Raw genomic sequence first — 18,962 nt, 5'->3', positions numbered from 1 at the left:
TTTGTAATGTATCAATATTTATTAAATTTATAATGGCAGTCATATGAAACAAAAAACTTGATCGTAAGGTCATAAAAAAATATAACAAACAATAAATGACTAAACATATAGGTGACTAAACAATATACATGACTAAACAATATACGTGACTAAACAATATACATGACTAAACAATATACATGACTGAACATAAACATGACTAAACATACACAAAAATGGTAACTGGGTATCTCATCAAAATTACAGTTCAACGCACCTACAAAAAGTGATATAAAGTCATGAAAAGTGATGAATAAAAATAGGTTACCTAGGTAACTATTTAACCTAGTTTTTGTTTTATCACTTTTTAAATGTGTGTTTAATTGTCATTTTGATGAAGTATCATGAAACCCACAAAAATTTATAGCACTGGAGAATATTTTGGTAAATTTGTTTTTAAGGTGATATATATAATAATAATAATATGGACAAATATTGACATTATTTAACATTAGGGACATTTCAATGACTGGCTAAACGTAAAATTAAATTAACATTGTAAAACTTGGGCACACACGATCATAACGTAGAAGTAGTTGGGATCCTACTGTATGGTAGATAATACATATGTATTTCTAGCTGTCTAGAAAAGTAGGCAGTTTCTTAAATTCTATTCTAAGGTTGTTTTTTATGAACCTGGTAAAATATTTATATGCAACAAATATGCGTATAATATATTAAAACATCTCGCAAATATTTAACCGAGTAAGTCACCCTGAAAAGACATTCGTCTCTAGGTAAATGATTTGATAAATACAACCCCTGTTAAAAATGGCGCCGGGATTTTACAGCAACGGTCACAAACATTGCAGGTAAAAATTACTTATCCAATAAAAATGGTCTTACAGTGATAACGGTAAGACTATAGCAAATCTCCAAAAGTGTGAAATTTGAAAGTTTTTCTGGGCTTATAAAAAGACTTTTCTAAAAATTACTCGATTATTTCAAAGGCCAAGATGTATTCTACTTGCAGTATTTAATTAAAGCATCTGAAACATTTCTAGGCGACCAAATTTTCAAACCAAAAACACATGATTTTGCATTACTACGTATGGCATCGCCTTAAGTAATTAAAATATATAAATATTTGCCGAGTGTATAGCACCGGAAGAAGAGGAATTTTTGAATACCGTAAAGGAAGGGTTAATACGGGTTTGTGATGTCGCTAAACTGGCGGCATGAAAGTTTCGAAAGATACAAAGTAGGCCCCATGGTTTCGCATTGACATGTTTTATTTTTGGAATGACAAAAGTGACTAAAACTAAAGGGAAAAAAAAAATTAATAACATTAACAGTTTTCATGTTCTGTAAATAATCAATAAAGAAAAAGAACAAAAGAAGAATATTTGGTATTGCTTAATGAATGTGGCCGCATTGGACTAAAATACGCATCCGTGTTAAACATACTTTTATGTAGTATATCATAATGTTTTGTATTTAATAATTATTAATCCTAAAGACTTGTCATGATTACATGTGGGGCAATATAAGAAATTGATTTAAAAGTTCTTCGAATTATCATCAATCTCATTCTGCTTGATTCAATTTCGTACATACGTGGTACGAAGAACATCATAAAAAAGGGGATTAAAAATACTCTTTTTGTGGTTTCTACTTCAGTTTTTAAAATGACAACAGAAGTTGTCTAAATACATACTAGTCACAACAATCAACGGAAAATGATGATAAAATGGCCATTTTCAAATATTCAATGCACAATTTATGCCTGAACTGCGCACAGCCTACCTTTGTTCATAGAGCGATGAATACACACCACTGCAAAAATCATAAGCCAAAACTTTTAAAATTTCAGTATTTTTTTTTCTGTCCTTTTTATCAGGATATTGTCACTGCAAATATTTTAAAATTAGAAATAATTCTCAGAACTTTAAAATCGACCCGCAAATAGGTAAACAGCATTATTAGTAAAAAATTAAGTTTTATTGTTTCAGTCTGCGCGCTTCCTCACGTATTTGCAGTCATCTATTATAAATCTGGAAGAGGGAGAAATAGTGTGTATTAACAAAAATAAGCCAATAAAAAAACTAAATAGAGTATGACACTGAATGAAAGAGTACTGCAAACCCAAAATAATTAAGGGAAAATAATTTCCCTCAGGGCATATGTCATCTTTAGGGATGCTGTGTGGAGGGTCGTTTTAAGGAAAGGAAGGTGTAGAAATTCTGGTAAGGAAAAAGTTATGAAGGGTGGGTAGGAATCTAGGGATCAGTGTCTCCAGGAGTGACGGATGTATGAATCTATCCCTCCCGCTGCAGCGCAAGGCGATGAGTCAAGAGGGACCAGTTGGAGAGGTCAAAGAGTCTCCCCAAACCAGCCTCTCCCGATCTGGCACACCACGCAGCTGGTGGGCAGGCGCATCCTGAACACACTTCACCCAATGAACCCGGGCACTCCTGCTAAGTCACCAAATGTAGCGAACCACTTGGGGTGACCTATGGCAGAGGTGGTGGTTATCAAATAAATGATTCTCGGGGCGGCGGTACCTAAATCTGCCTCCCAAATTGATATGATATGAATAATGAGATTATCTCATAATTATTTTTTTATTTTGAAGAAAATGTATTGAATGGTTTTTTAACCTTTCCTCATCTGTGGTGCGTATTAAATACACATTGCTTCTAATAACTTTTATAACTCTATAAATATAATAAATTCAGGGTTCAGATTTTAGGTATTCCTCCGTTATACATTTATGCACTGAATTAAAAAATCATGTTTTTCGTAGTTTTCTAATTCAATTAAAAATCAGAGTTTTTTGTTAAAAATCGGGAACAAATACACCAATACAATCAACCGTGTGATACTAAATACACGAAGAGTGTGCGAGGGAATGACACGCTATTGATGTCCCGCTTTAATTCGCTATGCGGGAACATGAGACATCCACACTTCTGCAGTTGTAGTTTTTGATTTAGACCATCGATACCTACGACCGCACAGCTGTGTTTGTGTCAGGCGCGCCGCTAGCCAGTTGGCCGCGAACCGTCGTTAGATGTGGACCCCTCGCACGTTTCTTTAGCATCTGCCGATGGTTTTTTCATGTTTTCAGCAATAAAATTACAATTATTATCACTTTTGATAAATAATATAATTAACATAATCGATTAGCTATGAATATTCATATTTTTCAGATATTAAATCGCTTATTTTGAGATGTGTATTGACTACACAGCACCGTAACGCGTGTATTTTTTTTAGCACAGTAAGGGAAAGGTTAAATGATAAAAGTGGTTGAAAATAAGCATTGATTAATTTTTAATTAAAATGGTGCCACAAAATAAAGATACAGACATAGGGTTAACAGCTTTCCGGGCGAATTATTTCGCAAATATCTTTCCTAAAAAGAATTTATTTATATGTCAAAAAAAAACATATCATAAAAAAAAAAAAATCCTTGCAGGGGATATCACTCGCATTTGTATGATAGCCGAAATGGTATAATATATTTGCATGATCGCACGGAAAGCGGTTAAATACTATATTCCTTGGTTACTTCTGGTTTAGATAGATAAAAGGGTTTGGTAAAAGAGTTATAGTTACTTATAGAAGAGGAAAGGTAGCGGCGCGGTGGACAGATGCCAGATGGCGTGCGCGTCCCACAGCTGGAACTTGGGCGGGAAGTCGCCCAGCTCCAGCAACATGCTGGCGCCCACCAGTAGCACATAAGCCAGGCAGCGCCACACGTAGCGCCGCCCACGCCACAGCTGCACGCAGGACCACACGGCCCAGCCTGCACCCCCCAGCACACCTACCAACCAAACAACCAAATGGACTCTGTGCAGAAATGGAAAGTCTGTTTGATAGATTCTCCTATCTTAACAAACGGATTTCAATGGAAGATGCTCCAAAGAACTGTCATTGGTCCCTTGAGCACCGGTATATTCGGAAAACACGTCAAATGTACTCCCACATATATGACATTTGTCACATGATAACTGGTCATTTCTACGGGTAAAATTCGGTTTAGGGGAGTCACTCGAATAACCGAAATTGAACTTGATTTAGACTAATTTAGGGCTGGGGAATCCGAATCTGTAATCTGTAATGATATTTAATTTTAAGAATTTTCCATGCATTCAATTAATAACATTGATATTATTATTGTACGGCAACACTTTTTATTTTTTGGTTGGCACTGCTGAAATGTCAAAAATATAAAATAGTTGTTAATTTGATTCTTTTTAATTCATAGTTGATAAATAAAAGATGGTTTCTGTGTTGTGTACGAAATTTCAAGACCCTATAACTCAGTTAATAGTGCCGACCCCCACCTATTCTTACAGATTTGGATTCCCCAGCCCTAAATTAGTCTAAATCAAGTTCAATTTTGGTTATTCGAGTGACTCCCCTAAACCGTATTTATTCCATTTCTACTAACTAGTCTTGAGTGCAACAGCTCGGCGATGGAACGATTTGCCAGCTTCTGTGTTTCCTCCCTCCTACACCAATTTTCCGAAAATGGTAGTGTTTTGTATGAACATATTTTTTATAAAAAAAATAATTTTCTGTCCAAATTTTACATTATGGGTAGTTAACTTCTATATCACTTGTCTGAATTATTCTTCACACAGGCATTTCCAATGTTCAAAGCAAATTTGAGTTCATTGAACCGGATTTCACGAAGGAATAATTAAAGTGCATATCTCACTGACAACTGAAAATTAGTATTAGTAAATTAGTAATGACTTACCCGCAACAATATTAGCCTTCATGTTATATGCATAGTCAATCCTTCCAGAGTACAGGTAGAATACATGATTGGCAAAGTAGGAGACGCAGAAGCAGGTAAACACCACACCCCAACTTCTAGACTTGCCTTGCAACACTCTGAAAATACAACAAAATTATGCTAATATATTGGACTAAAGTCCAATTCCATAACTTGAAAGTGGTCACTTAAGTAATGGTGAACTTTATTAACCCATACGTTGTTATGTGTGGGAATAAACTGTGCCCTCAGTGTAACGATAGATTAATAGATAGATTCCCCAATCTTAACAAACGGACTGCAATCTTTAGAGCACAGGCGTCAGGTAGGTATGCTGTCCTTGTTCTATCGGTATTACAATGGAAGATGCTCTGAGGAACTAGCGTCATTGATCCCTTCGGCACCGGTGCGTAGTCGGGATACACGCCAAACGCGCGCCCAACATTTGTACACAGTTGACACTTGTCACATGAGAACGGGTCGCTTCTACGATTCGTTCTTAAGTTCAACAGCTCGGCTGTGGAACGAACTGCCGGCCTCTGTGTTTCCTCCCTCCTACAACATGGGACTCTTCAAGACCCATGTTCACTCCTTCCTCTCCAAAAAAAGACCCTCCACACAGCATCCCCAAAGATGACATAGGCCCCGAGGGAAATTATTTTCTTCTGGGCCTCCTGTGTGGAGTAAATATAAAAAAATAAAATAAAAAAAACGTGCATATTATATGTGCATTCATTTTCATAGAAAATGTATTAATGTTATTCTAAATGTATCAGCGGTCAAAAGCGGTGAAAAGTTAAGGAACTAGGTTACTGTCAAATGAACAAGTGAAACATGCTTCGGACTGCCTTCGTACCAACAAAAATAATAATATCAAGTATTTTAAAATTCATCACTCTTGTTTACCTCATTCCAAAGCAGTAAAATGTAATGACTACCATAGAGAATGCGCACGCATAATCCATGAACTCAGTAAACCACACATCTCGCGTATGGAAAATTATCGACCAAATCCAGGTGTTCACGCAGATCTAAAACAAACACAAAGGTTTTCGAAATTTTAACATCATTAAAAGACATTTTATGCATCAAAAAGAGAATTAATTATAGGGTTTGTCATTTAAATTTTAGGTTAGCGAGAAAAACAATCTATTTAATCATTTGGACTTCCTTACTGTATTTTATTTTATTTTTTACACATACACAGACTATTATACTGCTTGTAATGTTTTAAATGCAATTGCTTATGCTTATTTTTCTTACTTATTTTTATTTTTAAAACACAACTTTACTTTATACATATGATAGGTTTTTATGGGGTACTCCATCTCAATAAGAACTCTCACACTAAATATTGTTCAATTATTTTTATATATTGTGTAATACTTGTAATACTTCTACATTATTTTATGTTTTCTTTTGTATTTTTTATTAACCTTTCCTTATCTGTGGTGTGTATTTACTACACATTGCTTCTAATAACTTTAATAACTCTATAAATATAACAAAATTCTGGGTTCAGGTTTAGGTATTCCTCCGCTATACATTTATGCACTGAATTAAAAAATAATATTTTACAGTTTTCAAATTCAATTAAAAATCAGAGATTTTTGTTAAAAATCGGGAACAAATACACCAATACAATCAACGAAGAGTGTGCGAGGAAATGACACGCTATTAATGTCCCGCTTTAATTCGCTATGCGAGAACATGAGATATCCACACGTCTGCAGTTGTATTTTGATTTAGACCATCGATACCTACGACCGCACAGCTGTGTTTGTGCCAGCCGCCAGCCTCTAGCCAGTCGGTTGCGAACCGTCGTTAGATGTGGACCTCTCGCACGTTTCTTTAGCATCTGCCGATGGTTTTTTCATGTTTCCAGCAATTGAATTACAATTATTATCAGTTTTTATATAAAATATAATAAACATAATCCATTAGCTATGAATATTCATATTTTTCCGATATTAAATCGCTTATTATGAGATGTGTATTGACTACACAGCACCGGAAGGCGTGGATTTTTTTAGCACAGTATGGGAAAGGTTAAGCCCTGATTTGTTTACAAAATATATGTAATGATACTGCTACCCGGCTCAGAACAGATATTGTCTAGTGACTCGGGTAGCGCACATGATTTGTAAATAACCATTGATGTTAATAAACGACCGAGTTACCGGCAATATAAAAAAAAAAAAATAATAATAATATGTACTATGTTTTGCCAGCATTGAAAAAAAATCAGGTCAATAATTGGTTAGGTTTAGTTAGGGATTGTCACTATTTAACGGTTAATCCGTGTGGGATTGATAATTAGTTGTTATTTCAGTACTGCCCAACTAATGCAGCGATCACACGAGGACAGTGCAATTCTGTCCTAGTGTGAACAGTAGTTTGGAAGACAGAACAATGAACCAAGACACTGTCCCAGAGATAGATGAGCAAGCTATATACCCACATGATAGTGTCCTACCTCCAGCTCCGCGCTCAGCCGCATTGTCCATGTGTAAATGCATTTTGACAAGACAGTAGGACAATAGCCAGTCGCTCCGCACGTACGTATGCCGAGGGTCAAGGTGCTCGGATCTCATATCTCGGCTTAAAAATGTCGCATAAATGGAACACTACAATACATCTAGGTATAAAAGACCGATAGAAAGATAATATTTTTCGCAAAATCGCTCATAACGGGCGCGTAGTGTATCCATTTTGACAGTGTTTCGCGTTTGAACTATGGTTGAATTGTTGTATTGTCCCATTGTCCTGTCCTGTGCGATCGAGGCTGTTAATGGAGCATGGAAAGGACACTATTGTATTGTTTCTGTATTGACCTTGTGTGATCCGGGCATAAGTTATTGTTATTCTGTTTATGTAGTTTTAATATATTTCCGTAGGTGGCGGACAAAATGTCAGCTGTACCCGAATTATTATGAGTACAGCCGATGCTAGCTGATCCCTAGGCCGGCAGCTGAGTTCGAGTTCCTTCCCTCACTAGAATAACTCGGAGTCTCCTATAGAATGGACTAAGTCCTGCTAGATATTCATTGTAATTATCTCAGCATTTATTAAAAACTCCCGATCATAAAGCATATTTCTGCTTGAGAAAACAATTAACAAGATGCTAGTACATTACAATTTTGTTCTACTTGCTGACCACAATAAGGTAAAAAAAAATTATATCAAAATTTCATACTAAAATTAATTACTATAGAATTTGTTATTTTCGCCAAAACTTCGCTAGACAAAGCCAGTACACTGAAGTCTACCCGGTATCATTGATGTACCTACGTAGCTGACGCCGCGGCAGTACGGCGGGTTTTCGCCAGCTGGGTATTGTCAGTGCTTTTACGTAAATTTGTTGAGTTCCTATTTATCCATTTTTACAAAATGTTAAATTAGCACGTCGGTGATTTTGGTAACGATTGCGCTAGTTTGAGTCGCATTATATTATGGAATAGATTCAATTTTACGTCTTTGAATTTAACAAAACCTTCTAAAATATCAGGAGATAATACAATGTAAGTTAAAACAATCAATAAAACTAAAAAGACAAGCACAAATCATCTCAAAAACTCAGATCAAACCTAACCTAACCCAACTACACAATACAAAAATGTATAGAGACCTCTCCCTCTTATTATCAAAGTATGCATGTAGCAGAAAGAGATGTATAATTATTACGTTATACAAACCAATCATGGAGCTTTTAAATCATTTTTCAAGAATGATTTATTAATTCTGAGAGTAAAAATATAGAAATATACACGGTGTCCGGAAACTCGTAGTACAAGCGGGAAACTGGAGAATCTACACCACATGGGGGAACCCAAATAAAATAAAGTTTTTTAATTTGAGCATTTACACAAAAAAAAAAAAAAAAAAAAAATATTTTTCGGCTATTTCAGGGTTAAAATTTTTTGTCATTCAATCTGAGACGCCGACGCAACGACGGTAGGTACTCACAATATGTATCGATGTTCCGATCTCCAATTCAAAACACAAACACGTCACATAAATTATTTTAAATGTTCACCGTTAACTTCCAAGCACAGTTGGGTCCGTCTGATGATTGATTATTGCACTATTTGAATCATGTCGGAGTTAATTTTTACCTCGTCGAAGGTATCGATGATAAGTCTCAAAATCAAAACATTAAAAACGTACAACTGTTTTCAAACACGTCGAACGAATCGATGATAAATCTTAAAGTATCACTATCAAAACAATAATAACGCGTATTAAAACACACAAATTCGACCACAATTCGCTTTTATGTTTAAATTAACGAGAAAACTTCTTAATGCAATGTAAACAATGTATAAACAATCACATAAATATGGCCACCTTCGTCGACCCATAAACCAACACTGACCTACTTACGATTTAACAGAAATGGGACATCTGCTTATCGTGCGTCTCTTTCCTTCATATGTTAGTAGAACCCAGCATACTAGAGAAAGCTATATTTTGCGAATATGTCAGAGATAAGTATGAATATTAGAACAACAGATGTTTTAACCCTGCAGACCAGAAATATTTTATGATTACACCGGATTAAATGAAGGGTGATTTCAAAATAATGCTTTAAATCCGGGTTTTTTTGCTTGTTTTACTTTTAAATAGTATTAATTAGTTGGGTACTTTGATCTTCAGTAATAATTTAAAAGAATTTGATCAAAAAAAAAATCAACTTCTGACTCGATTAACCCGAAAACGAAAGCTCAAATCAAAAAAAATGATACTACAAAATTGACTCCAAATGTGATGTAGATTCACCAGTTTTCCGCTTGTACTGCGAGTTTCCGGACACCGTGTATAAGTTTATTCAGAATCGGTGTTTTTTGATCCACATAAAAATATTTTTTAAAAAGTCAAAATATTTTTTACTAAAATTCCTTATTTATTTATTTATTTTATATTATAGAAACAAACAGTACATGATTTACAGAGATGAAACAATATACAGGAATAAGATACTTCATGTTGTGTACCTATGATATGTTTCCTTGGAATGTCTGCTAAGTGGTATGTTTATTCCTTAATTACCAGGTGACTTGTGTAGTTTATAGGTGTGTGAGTGACGTGTGTAATGTATGTGTGAGTGTTTGTGTGTGTGTGTGTGTCTGTATGGATGCGCATTGAATTCTTTAAATTAATGACATGATGCCACGTTTGAATTTGGGCAGTGAATCCGAAAAAATGTCAATGTTAGAGTTAAGACAAATATTATTTAGAGTATGAAGAGCTCGGTTAATTGTCGAATTAGATGCTGCATTTGTTTTATAATTTAGCGTGTGGAATAGCACTGTATGTCGTGTACGTCTCAAAGGTATGTTAAAATTAATAAGGGACAGAAGTTCAGTACAGTCAATCTCATTGTTTAAAATTCTGTGTATAAATATTGAGTCAGCTACTGCTCGTCTTCGCTGCAAAGTTTCAAATGTACACTCAAAATTATTGTTGAATCTGTGGGTAATATATTTTATAAATTTGTTTTGGATTCGTTCTATACTATCTATGTAAAGTTTATATTGCGGATTCCAAATAGGCGATGCATATTCCAGTGTACTTCTGACTAATGCGAAATATAACATTACAATTGTACGCGGATTATTGAATATTTTACTTACACGTAGCACGAAACCAAGCATTTTATATGACCTATTAACGATAGAGTCAATGTGCTTATTAAATATAAGTTTGCTATCAAGGTAAACGCCGAGGTCTTTACATTCCGTTTTAGAGATGACAGGTTCATTGTTGAGTGAATATGAGTACTTAATTACGAGTTTGTTTCTGGTGAATGTCATAGTGTGACATTTAGAAACGTTTATATCTAGACAGTTAACTTTACAATACTTGCAAAGCCTATCTAGGTCACTCTGTAACGCTTCGCAGTCAGAAAGAGAACGAATAACTTTGAATATTTTCATGTCGTCGGCATAAAGTTCATATTTGGAATTTTGAAAACATGATCCAATGTCATTTATATAAATGTTGAACATTAGCGGACCTAGGTGGGACCCTTGAGGGACACCAGATTTTACCTCGATAGATTTTGAGAAGACACCGTTGATTAAGATTACTTGATTACGGTTACTAATGTAAGATTTGATCCATCTAAGTAGGTCACCGTGTATACCAAATAAGACAAGCTTTTTCAAAAGAATTGAGTGTATTACGCGATCGAAAGCCTTAGAGAAGTCTGTGTACATAGTATCAACCTGCTCTTTGTCATCCATCTTGCTATGCAAGAAGTTAATGAAAAGGGCCAGGTTGGATGTCGTAGACCGACCTCTCATGAATCCGTGCTGATTCGGTGTAATTATTGTGGAAATAGCCGAGTATAATTGATCAAAGACAATTTTTTCTAGAACTTTACTTAAAATAGGAAGTTGGGAAATTGGACGGTAGTTTTTAACGTCATGCTTATCACCGGTTTTATAGATCGGTGTGATAACAGCTGATTTCCACTTGAGGGGAAACGTTCCTTCTGTCAATGATTTTTTATAGATGGCGCAAACCGGAAGACAGATATACTTACTACAGTTGCGTATAAAAACTCCGGGTAGCCTATCAATTCCTGGTCCTTTTTTAATATCTATGTTTGAAAGGTATTTCAAGGTGATTTCTTCATTTATTTTAATTGAGGATATTAATGTGTTATTCAGAGGATCTTCCTTATTATTAACATTGAGTGTTGATAATTCATTTCTAAAGACCGTTGAGAAGTAATCAGCGAACAAGTCTGTAACTTCTTTGCTATCGTGTGCCGTTGTCGAGTGATAGGTCATATGTTCTGGTATAGTGGGAGATTTTCTTTGCGTCTTAACATAATTCCATATTTTTTTAACATTATTTTGTATATCTGATTCCAATCGAGCAATGTAGGCGTTATGAGTATGACTAGAAATTTTCTTTTGTCTTTTGCGAAGTATTGAGAAAGATAGGTAATCTAGAGGATTCTTGTACCGTTTCCAGGCACGAAAAAACTTTAATTTTTCTTTAGTTATGTTAATTAAAGCCGCCGAATACCATGTTGGGAATTTGGTTGATTTGATTACTTTCTTTGGAACCAGATCATCTATCAGGGCATCAATAATACCATAAAAATAATGTACTGCAGCATCTACGTCCTGTGCATTAACGACAGAGGACCAATCACTGTTTCTGAGAGCATCATTAACTACCTCGTAGTTAACTTTATTGAACATTTTGACTGTCTGGGGTTTTAGGGTGGTAGCAGGGAGAGGAATATTTAGTTCAACTATAATAGATTTATGATGTGCATCTTCGATTACTAGTGGCGAGTCAGCCGCGGAGACAGTGACTGGAGTGTTACAAAGTACGAGATCTAAAATTCGACCGTGAGTATTATAAATTTCGTTATACTGTGTTAAATTGGAAAACGAAAGGCAGCTAAGGAGGGTAGAGGCACAGAGGTCAATACTACGTGGCTGATACGTAGAGTTCCAGCTCACATTTGGCATATTATAATCGCCTATTACTAGAAAAATGTCATTTGGAAATTCAGTAGTTAAGTCAGATATGGTAGTTGTATGACTATTGATAATAGAGAAACGCTGTGCATTAGACAACTTAGGACTAACTCCTGGTAAGTAAGAGCAACAAATATGAATATTTGAAATGCAATGTTTTGAATGTCTTAGTAATAGTGAGATCCATATATCCTCGGCTTCTGATGTCCATGACTTTTGAGATCGGACTTTAAATTCTTTTTTTATACCTATAACAACGCCACCCCCTTTAGTTTTACCCGTTCGATTAGTATCTCTGTCATTTCTATATACGTTATACCGGCAATCAAACAGCTCATCATCGGATATGCTGTCAACTAACCACGTCTCGCTAATTAATATTAAGTCGAATTCGTTGATCAGGACGTTTTGATAGAATTCTTTCGTCTTGGATCGGAGGCCACGTGCGTTTTGATAAAAAATTATAATGTTGTTATGCATCATGTAAAAGAGAAACTACTATCCAATTTTGATTCCAAGTAAATAGAATAATATGTAAAAAAATAAATAAATACATATTATTATGTTCACTCAGCAGCCAAAAGTCCACTGGGGTGAGCATGGTTTTCGATTTGCGCAGATGTGAGTGTGTTATGTTGTAGTGTTTTGAGTAAGTTGAGTAGTGTGTATATAGAATTAGAGTTGAGTACAAAAGTGGTATAAGTTGAAAGCAAAAATTAAATAAAATCAAATTAAAATTAGGTTTAGAAGAAATCATTGAGTTAAGTTGTTCAATACGGTTTGACCAGAGACGAGGATAGCAGGAGAGGTAACATTCTTTCTTATATAAATTTTTGAGTTTCGTACCCATAAAAAATCATATTTGTTTGTATTTTTAAATTCTTTAGCTGATCTTAGTATGAATTTGTTTTTTCTGGTGAGGTGATCATTTATAAAAATTTTACCTCCTGCAACACCTACGCTCTTACAGTCGACCCCCTTCTTCTTTTTAATGGCCGCAAGTAGTTCGTCCTTCTTCCTTTTGGAGATGAATTTAGCCACCACGTTTCGAGGGCGGGCGTCGCGAGGAGCTGCTGCTATTCCGTCTTGAGAATGTTGGCGAGGTTTGGCTCGACTAATGAATTCAATGTCTTCTTCTTTAATGATTTGTCCAACGTTAGATGCGATTTTTATTAGACTGTCTGCTAGGTTTTCATCCTTATTTTCGGGGAGACCAAAGATTTCAATATTATTGAGGAGCAGCTGCTGTTCTCTTTCGTTGTTTGTTTTGTCCAGATAAGTTACGAATTTTTTTAATTCGATTACTTCGGCTTCAAGCTTATCCATTTTTTTTAGTTTTTCTTCTAAAACCAAAATTTTGTTCGTGTAGTCTTCGATTGTGCTATTATTATGAACGATTGTCTGTTCAAAGGAAGAAAGTTTCGAATTCATTGAATGGAGCTGGGAAGAGAGTTTCTTGATTTCGCTAAGAAGAATTGAAGAGTCGACAGAGTTGAGATTGCTGGAGAGCGGTGATTGTCCTGTTTTGCATTTAGCGCACGTCCATGACTCCCTGTTCTCCTCCGACATCTTCTTAAAATTTGCAGACGTAATTTTGGCACAGCTGAGATGCATTTGGTTTTTACAACTTATACACCTCATACAGTCAGACGTTTGTACTGCCTTGTTACATTGGTTGCAGGTAGAACTCATAGTGGGTAAATTGATGGCAACAATATTATCACTGTGATGATTATTAACTTCAAAATCGATTTCTGCAATGTAATGTCACTAAATCCACTCAAATTCGTTACTTTTAAATTTGTTAAATTTCTTCCAAGTAAACAGAAAGCGACGTTTGTGCAAAATGTTCACTATAACATAGTATTATTTAATTAATTTAGGGAGCAGAGTAAAACACAACTGTCACTTGATTGTGGTATTGCTGATTGGCTTATTGGCTGCTTAACTGACTATATTTAAAATGTACCTATGTACCCATAGACATCCAAATTGATAAACCAGCCACAAGGAAATGGGGAACAAACCAAGTGCGTGGAGCGAGGAGGAAGCGTCTCCTCTCTCTCTTTTGTGATTTGTCAATAAATGAATCTGACAATATTCAGGCAACTCGCATTGTAATATCACTAATTAGTCTTCGAAAATAAAATATGCGTACCAATTATTTTTACAATGGCCCGCAAATTGCTGGCTGCGTATAAAACATAATTAAAAATCCCAAATCGGGTAAACAAAAGTTCGGGCTTGTTTCCAAAATCGAAAATTTTGTTACACTGCTTAGACTTATTATAATTTACCCAACTCGCTCATTTTTAGCGACGCTACGCTAGGGAGTTGGGTTAAAAACTAATGTTCAGATTCCCCTTCAATGAGTCCCACAATGGACTGCGCTGCAATATGGTTACATGGTTCGCCTTCAGCTCGTCGATAGGATAAGCAGATTTTATTTTATGGCAAATCTATCAATTTGGATGCCTATGCCGAAACCTCAATATTATGTTGATTATTAAATGAACGAAGATAACTCAATCCTATTCCAAGCTTATATATTTAATAAATGTAAATTATATACTTAATAAATACCAGTATATTAAGTATACACCAAAGAGTTAAAGGTGGTTTGAACGGTATGTTGCAGTTTTGCAACAGTATGCATTTAAGGGTTAATAAATACCAGTATGTACCTACTCAATTTTTCCTATTTTGGGCAAGCACCATTCTGAATTTATTATTCTTATTTTAACAGATGAAAGCCAGAATAGTTATATTTAAAATACAGTATATTTATGAGAACTCACCACGAAGAAAACTTGCCAGAGCCAGTACAGGGGATTGGAAGCGGTCACCTGTCGCTGCAGGGCGATATAGTTAACCACGTGCGCCAGAAGGTTGAGGAAGGAGCCCACCACCGACCCCAGCTCCTGGATCCCAAACACACGGACAAACGGCCACTGAAAACATTACTTCAGTTAGCAAAAAACAAATGGGGTGATAGAGTTTTAGCATAAAGAAACTAGGACTTTGTAGTATGAAAGAACCAAAACCATTTAAAAGGTTCCTACCATATCGCAGTATCGCCTGCCCTATAATATGCTATCTATATTCACCTATATTGTCCTTTTCTATACCTATATTATCCCGTTATAAGCGTACGATCGGTTGCAGTTGTACTTGAACAATTCTGGGCATTTTATGAAATCTACATAATTGCCAGACCCAAAAATAATGTAGATGATTACCACATCATTTAACCTCTTGTTTGCCAGCATATCCTTAAGGATACTACTAAAAATTCATTTCTCTGAATTTAACTAGCTACTCTGGGGAAAATACTTCCAAAATTTAACAAATTGTGAAGGGCCACACTAGTAAGCTCTCAGTTATGATCCCATAGGGCCAGGTGACTTACTGGTTGAAATACGTGCACGTGAGGGTACCCAACGTAATATTCCCGAGTAACAATGTTGTGATGGAGGACTTAGCTAGCCGAGGAATTGAATGTGCGACGCCTGGGTGGGACAAAACGCGATGCCAACTCAGCTACTGACCAGTCGAATAGTCTAGGATCCCAACACAACAAACCCTATCATCAGGTACACAGATAAAACTACTTTGTAGTGAGAATAGACGTTTAGTAAGCCTTAAAAAAGTTGGTCTGCCAGTGCGCCTCTTGGATGATTCCGCACAGTCATGGAAATAGTGAAAGAATTTTTAATAATAATCAAATAAGGTACATGAACGGGAATGGTTCATTACGAAAGGGGTCAATTAGTAGATGAGAAAAAAAAAGGTCTACCGACCGACAGCCTGGAACTTTCACAGTCAGCTGGATTTAAAATCGCAAAAAAAATTGGTAATTTTACACCACCGAGTACATGAATTAAACCAATGAATAACTGTAGTCTAGATCATCCTATTGAAGAATTTCTTTGTCTGCCGATCAGCAGCTTGGTAGTTTTTTGGGTAGGGTTTGTTGTACCGGGATCCTAGGCTATAAGCAGCTCCGGCATGTTAGATCGACCCGGTTCCGTTTCCGAAAACAGATTTATTTTCTGTCAGGATTTTTATCAAGACAAATTCACGCTCGAATGAAGCCAGTGATACGAAAGGGATACAATTTTTCAAAATATATGAACGCATTATCTGGTAAGGCGGTACAATTTAAAAAACAAGTAAGTTATTACAGAAATAGTCAGTGAATTTCGACTGCCTCTGTGGTCGAGGGGTAAAGCTCTATCGACATCCCGGTGTGCGAAAGTAAATTTTATTTGATTAAATAGTGTTATTTTAGAATTCACTCAATTAAAATAATATATAGTACTATAGTGAAACAATAATGAAATAATATATAGTACTATAGTAACCATAATGAAAATTATACTGAAAGTTCCTGTAAGAACTAGCACTGACGAGATCTTCAACAATCTTAACATGATGTCAATTAAACAACTGTATTCTAAAACTATACTCATTTACATTCATAAGTACAAAACCCAAGAAATAACAATAAACACATGCAATAGAAACACTAGATCTCATGGTCAAAAACTTATCCAACAATTTTTTTATTTTTTATAAATAACTACTAATACAACTTTTGGGCAAAAAAGCTTCTTATATCATAGTATTAAACTCTACAATAAAATACCACTCTCACTCAAAAACCTCAACATTATAACATTTAAATCTCAAATAAAAAGCTGGATACTTAATATAGGGAGATCTGAAATAGAAAATATACTGATATCAAACACAGACTAAAACCGAATCTACTAAACTGAACTATACAAAAAAAACACTATCTTACTTATTTTAAAATCATTTAAAAAAAAATTTATAGTCAATGATATATGTTTATAATTAAATTCATATGTTACTTTGTTGTAATATTAATTTCTTATAATTAAATTATAATTTGTAAATGACATCCTCAGCACGGGAGATCACAGTGAGGATATCATTATATCTATATGTTACCAATGAAAAGAAGACAATAAATCATTATTATTATTAAATATACAGTACATTTGCGGAACGTTCCAAATTAGAAGATACTCTCAGTATCGCCCTGGTGTAATACCACCATTCAGAATTGAAACGTTGCTTGAAATGACTTTGGCCGTGCTTGGTGACCAGATCTAAATAGCCAGTTACTTCTCCATCTTCTTCTTCCCCATCTCCTTCCTCTTCCCACTACCTTCAGCCTCACAACATAACCCAATTGGGAATGCCATGGATGGCTCCAGACTGTTGGGAGCAGTTGGGACTCTTGTGCAGTATCACATAAAACAAAAACAAAAAAATTGAAGCACACTTCGAAAATTGTGTGTCGGCGATCAAGAAGTTAAGTTAAGACTAGTGATTTTTTTTTAAAATTTTTATGTGAACTCACAAGAATGATTTATATTATTTAAATTATAATGATGTGTACAAGAACCCAAAATGTTCAGACAAACATTTTTGCTGTGGGCTTTAAAACCTGTTCATGATAAAATAATTCGAATTTTAAACTCACCTTCCCGAAGAACTGCGGGATCTCCCAGTTACGTCCTTTGAAGGCATCAACAGTTTTCCACATGCATTCATATTGACATTGGTCAGTGCACTCCCAAAGCAATACTTTGTTAATTATTACTTCTACTCTGTCGATTTCACGCTTGAATGTATCACCATCTAAAACCAGATTAAATCCTTGATTACATCGATAAAAAACTTATCACAAAAATTGAAAACAAATATTATATTACAACCTAACAATCATGAATGATGTCTTCTGAAATAAAGCACACGATTTTATGTTAAAATATTTCGGGATGTTAATAAACATCGTTCTTTCATTTTGCTATACGAAAATTACTTATTAAAATGGTTCTGATTAAACATATTAGGATTTCGATATTATTCTATGAACGCTAACCTGAGGTACAGTTGAAACTTCGGCATTTCTCCCAACATTTATTGAAAAATGGAGACTTGTCGCCCGCTGAAGCCCCCACGCCGGCAGCTAAAAACGCCACTAAAGTAAATACAATTGCAACACATATTTCCGTAAATTTCATTTTTATTTTCATCGACATCGATATTTTTGTCAAAGTCCAACTTTGAATTTTGATGCCTTGTTTTGACGGAGAGGTTATGTGTTTGCATCCGATGTCTCATTTTTCCCCACTTTGTTCGCAATAGCTAATATAATGCTAAGTAATGAAACCTACGACCGCAAATATATTTTGTTTTGTAATATATTTTATGTTGTGTGACTTCTAGTTAATTTATTAATTTTGTTTTCCACTCTAAAAACACTGTTTTAACGATGCTAAATCCAGCCATTACGAACTTTTAGAACTTTGCCCGAAGAAATTTTGTACTTATATACATATTTACGATACTCAAATTTTAGATAGGTATCTAAATAAGTAACTACTTTTTGTTATTTTCTGGAAAATTCAGTTTTCTTCTAAATTCGGTTAGCATATATCATAACTTAAATATAGGCCATTTTCCACAAACTATCAATCGATGTATGTTCCACTTCCTTTTTAGACCATTTTTATTTGAGTCATTAGCTTCGTGTGTTTCTAGATAGTAAGGATTATCCTATAATGCCGTTTAACACATTTTTTCCTTTAATCGTTTCGCTTAACACATTTTGCTCTTGTTATCATTATTTTTGTCAATATTAAATAATCAAGTGT

At 35.0% G+C, this 18,962-nt stretch overlaps 1 protein-coding gene across 1 annotated transcript; it reads right to left on the bottom strand.

Moving 5' to 3' along the window:
• Positions 1-942: 942 nt before the first annotated feature.
• On the bottom strand, positions 943-18,374 carry PGAP3 (Per1-like protein PGAP3). Its single transcript, XM_089634600.1, has 7 exons — positions 18,188-18,374; positions 17,786-17,943; positions 15,069-15,221; positions 5,675-5,799; positions 4,751-4,887; positions 3,601-3,808; positions 943-2,033 (listed from the first exon to the last, which is right to left on the bottom strand). Exons 1-7 carry the CDS (start codon positions 18,345-18,347, stop codon positions 1,988-1,990), a joined length of 987 nt encoding a protein of 328 aa, XP_089490726.1. The 5' UTR covers positions 18,348-18,374; the 3' UTR covers positions 943-1,987.
• Between the last annotated feature and the right edge of the window lie 588 nt (positions 18,375-18,962).

This window comes from Hesperophylax consimilis, chromosome 8, assembly GCF_061612785.1.
Source record: "Hesperophylax consimilis isolate HC1 chromosome 8, BYU_Hcon_1.0, whole genome shotgun sequence".
NCBI lineage: Eukaryota > Metazoa > Arthropoda > Insecta > Trichoptera > Limnephilidae > Hesperophylax > Hesperophylax consimilis.
The sequence above is the reverse complement of the archived record's forward strand: the minus strand, read 5'-3'. Positions and strand labels throughout refer to the sequence as shown.

Coding starts and splice junctions, on each gene's coding strand:
- PGAP3 (XM_089634600.1), bottom strand. CDS start 18,347: ATGTCGATGAAAATAAAAATGAAATTTACGGAAATATGTGTTGCAATT. Junction 17,944..18,187: donor AAGTTTCAACTGTACCTCAG/GTTAGCGTTCAT, acceptor ATCTGGTTTTAG/ATGGTGATACATTCAAGCGT. Junction 4,888..5,674: donor TTTTACTGCTTTGGAATGAG/GTAAACAAGAGT, acceptor TTGTATTTTCAG/AGTGTTGCAAGGCAAGTCTA.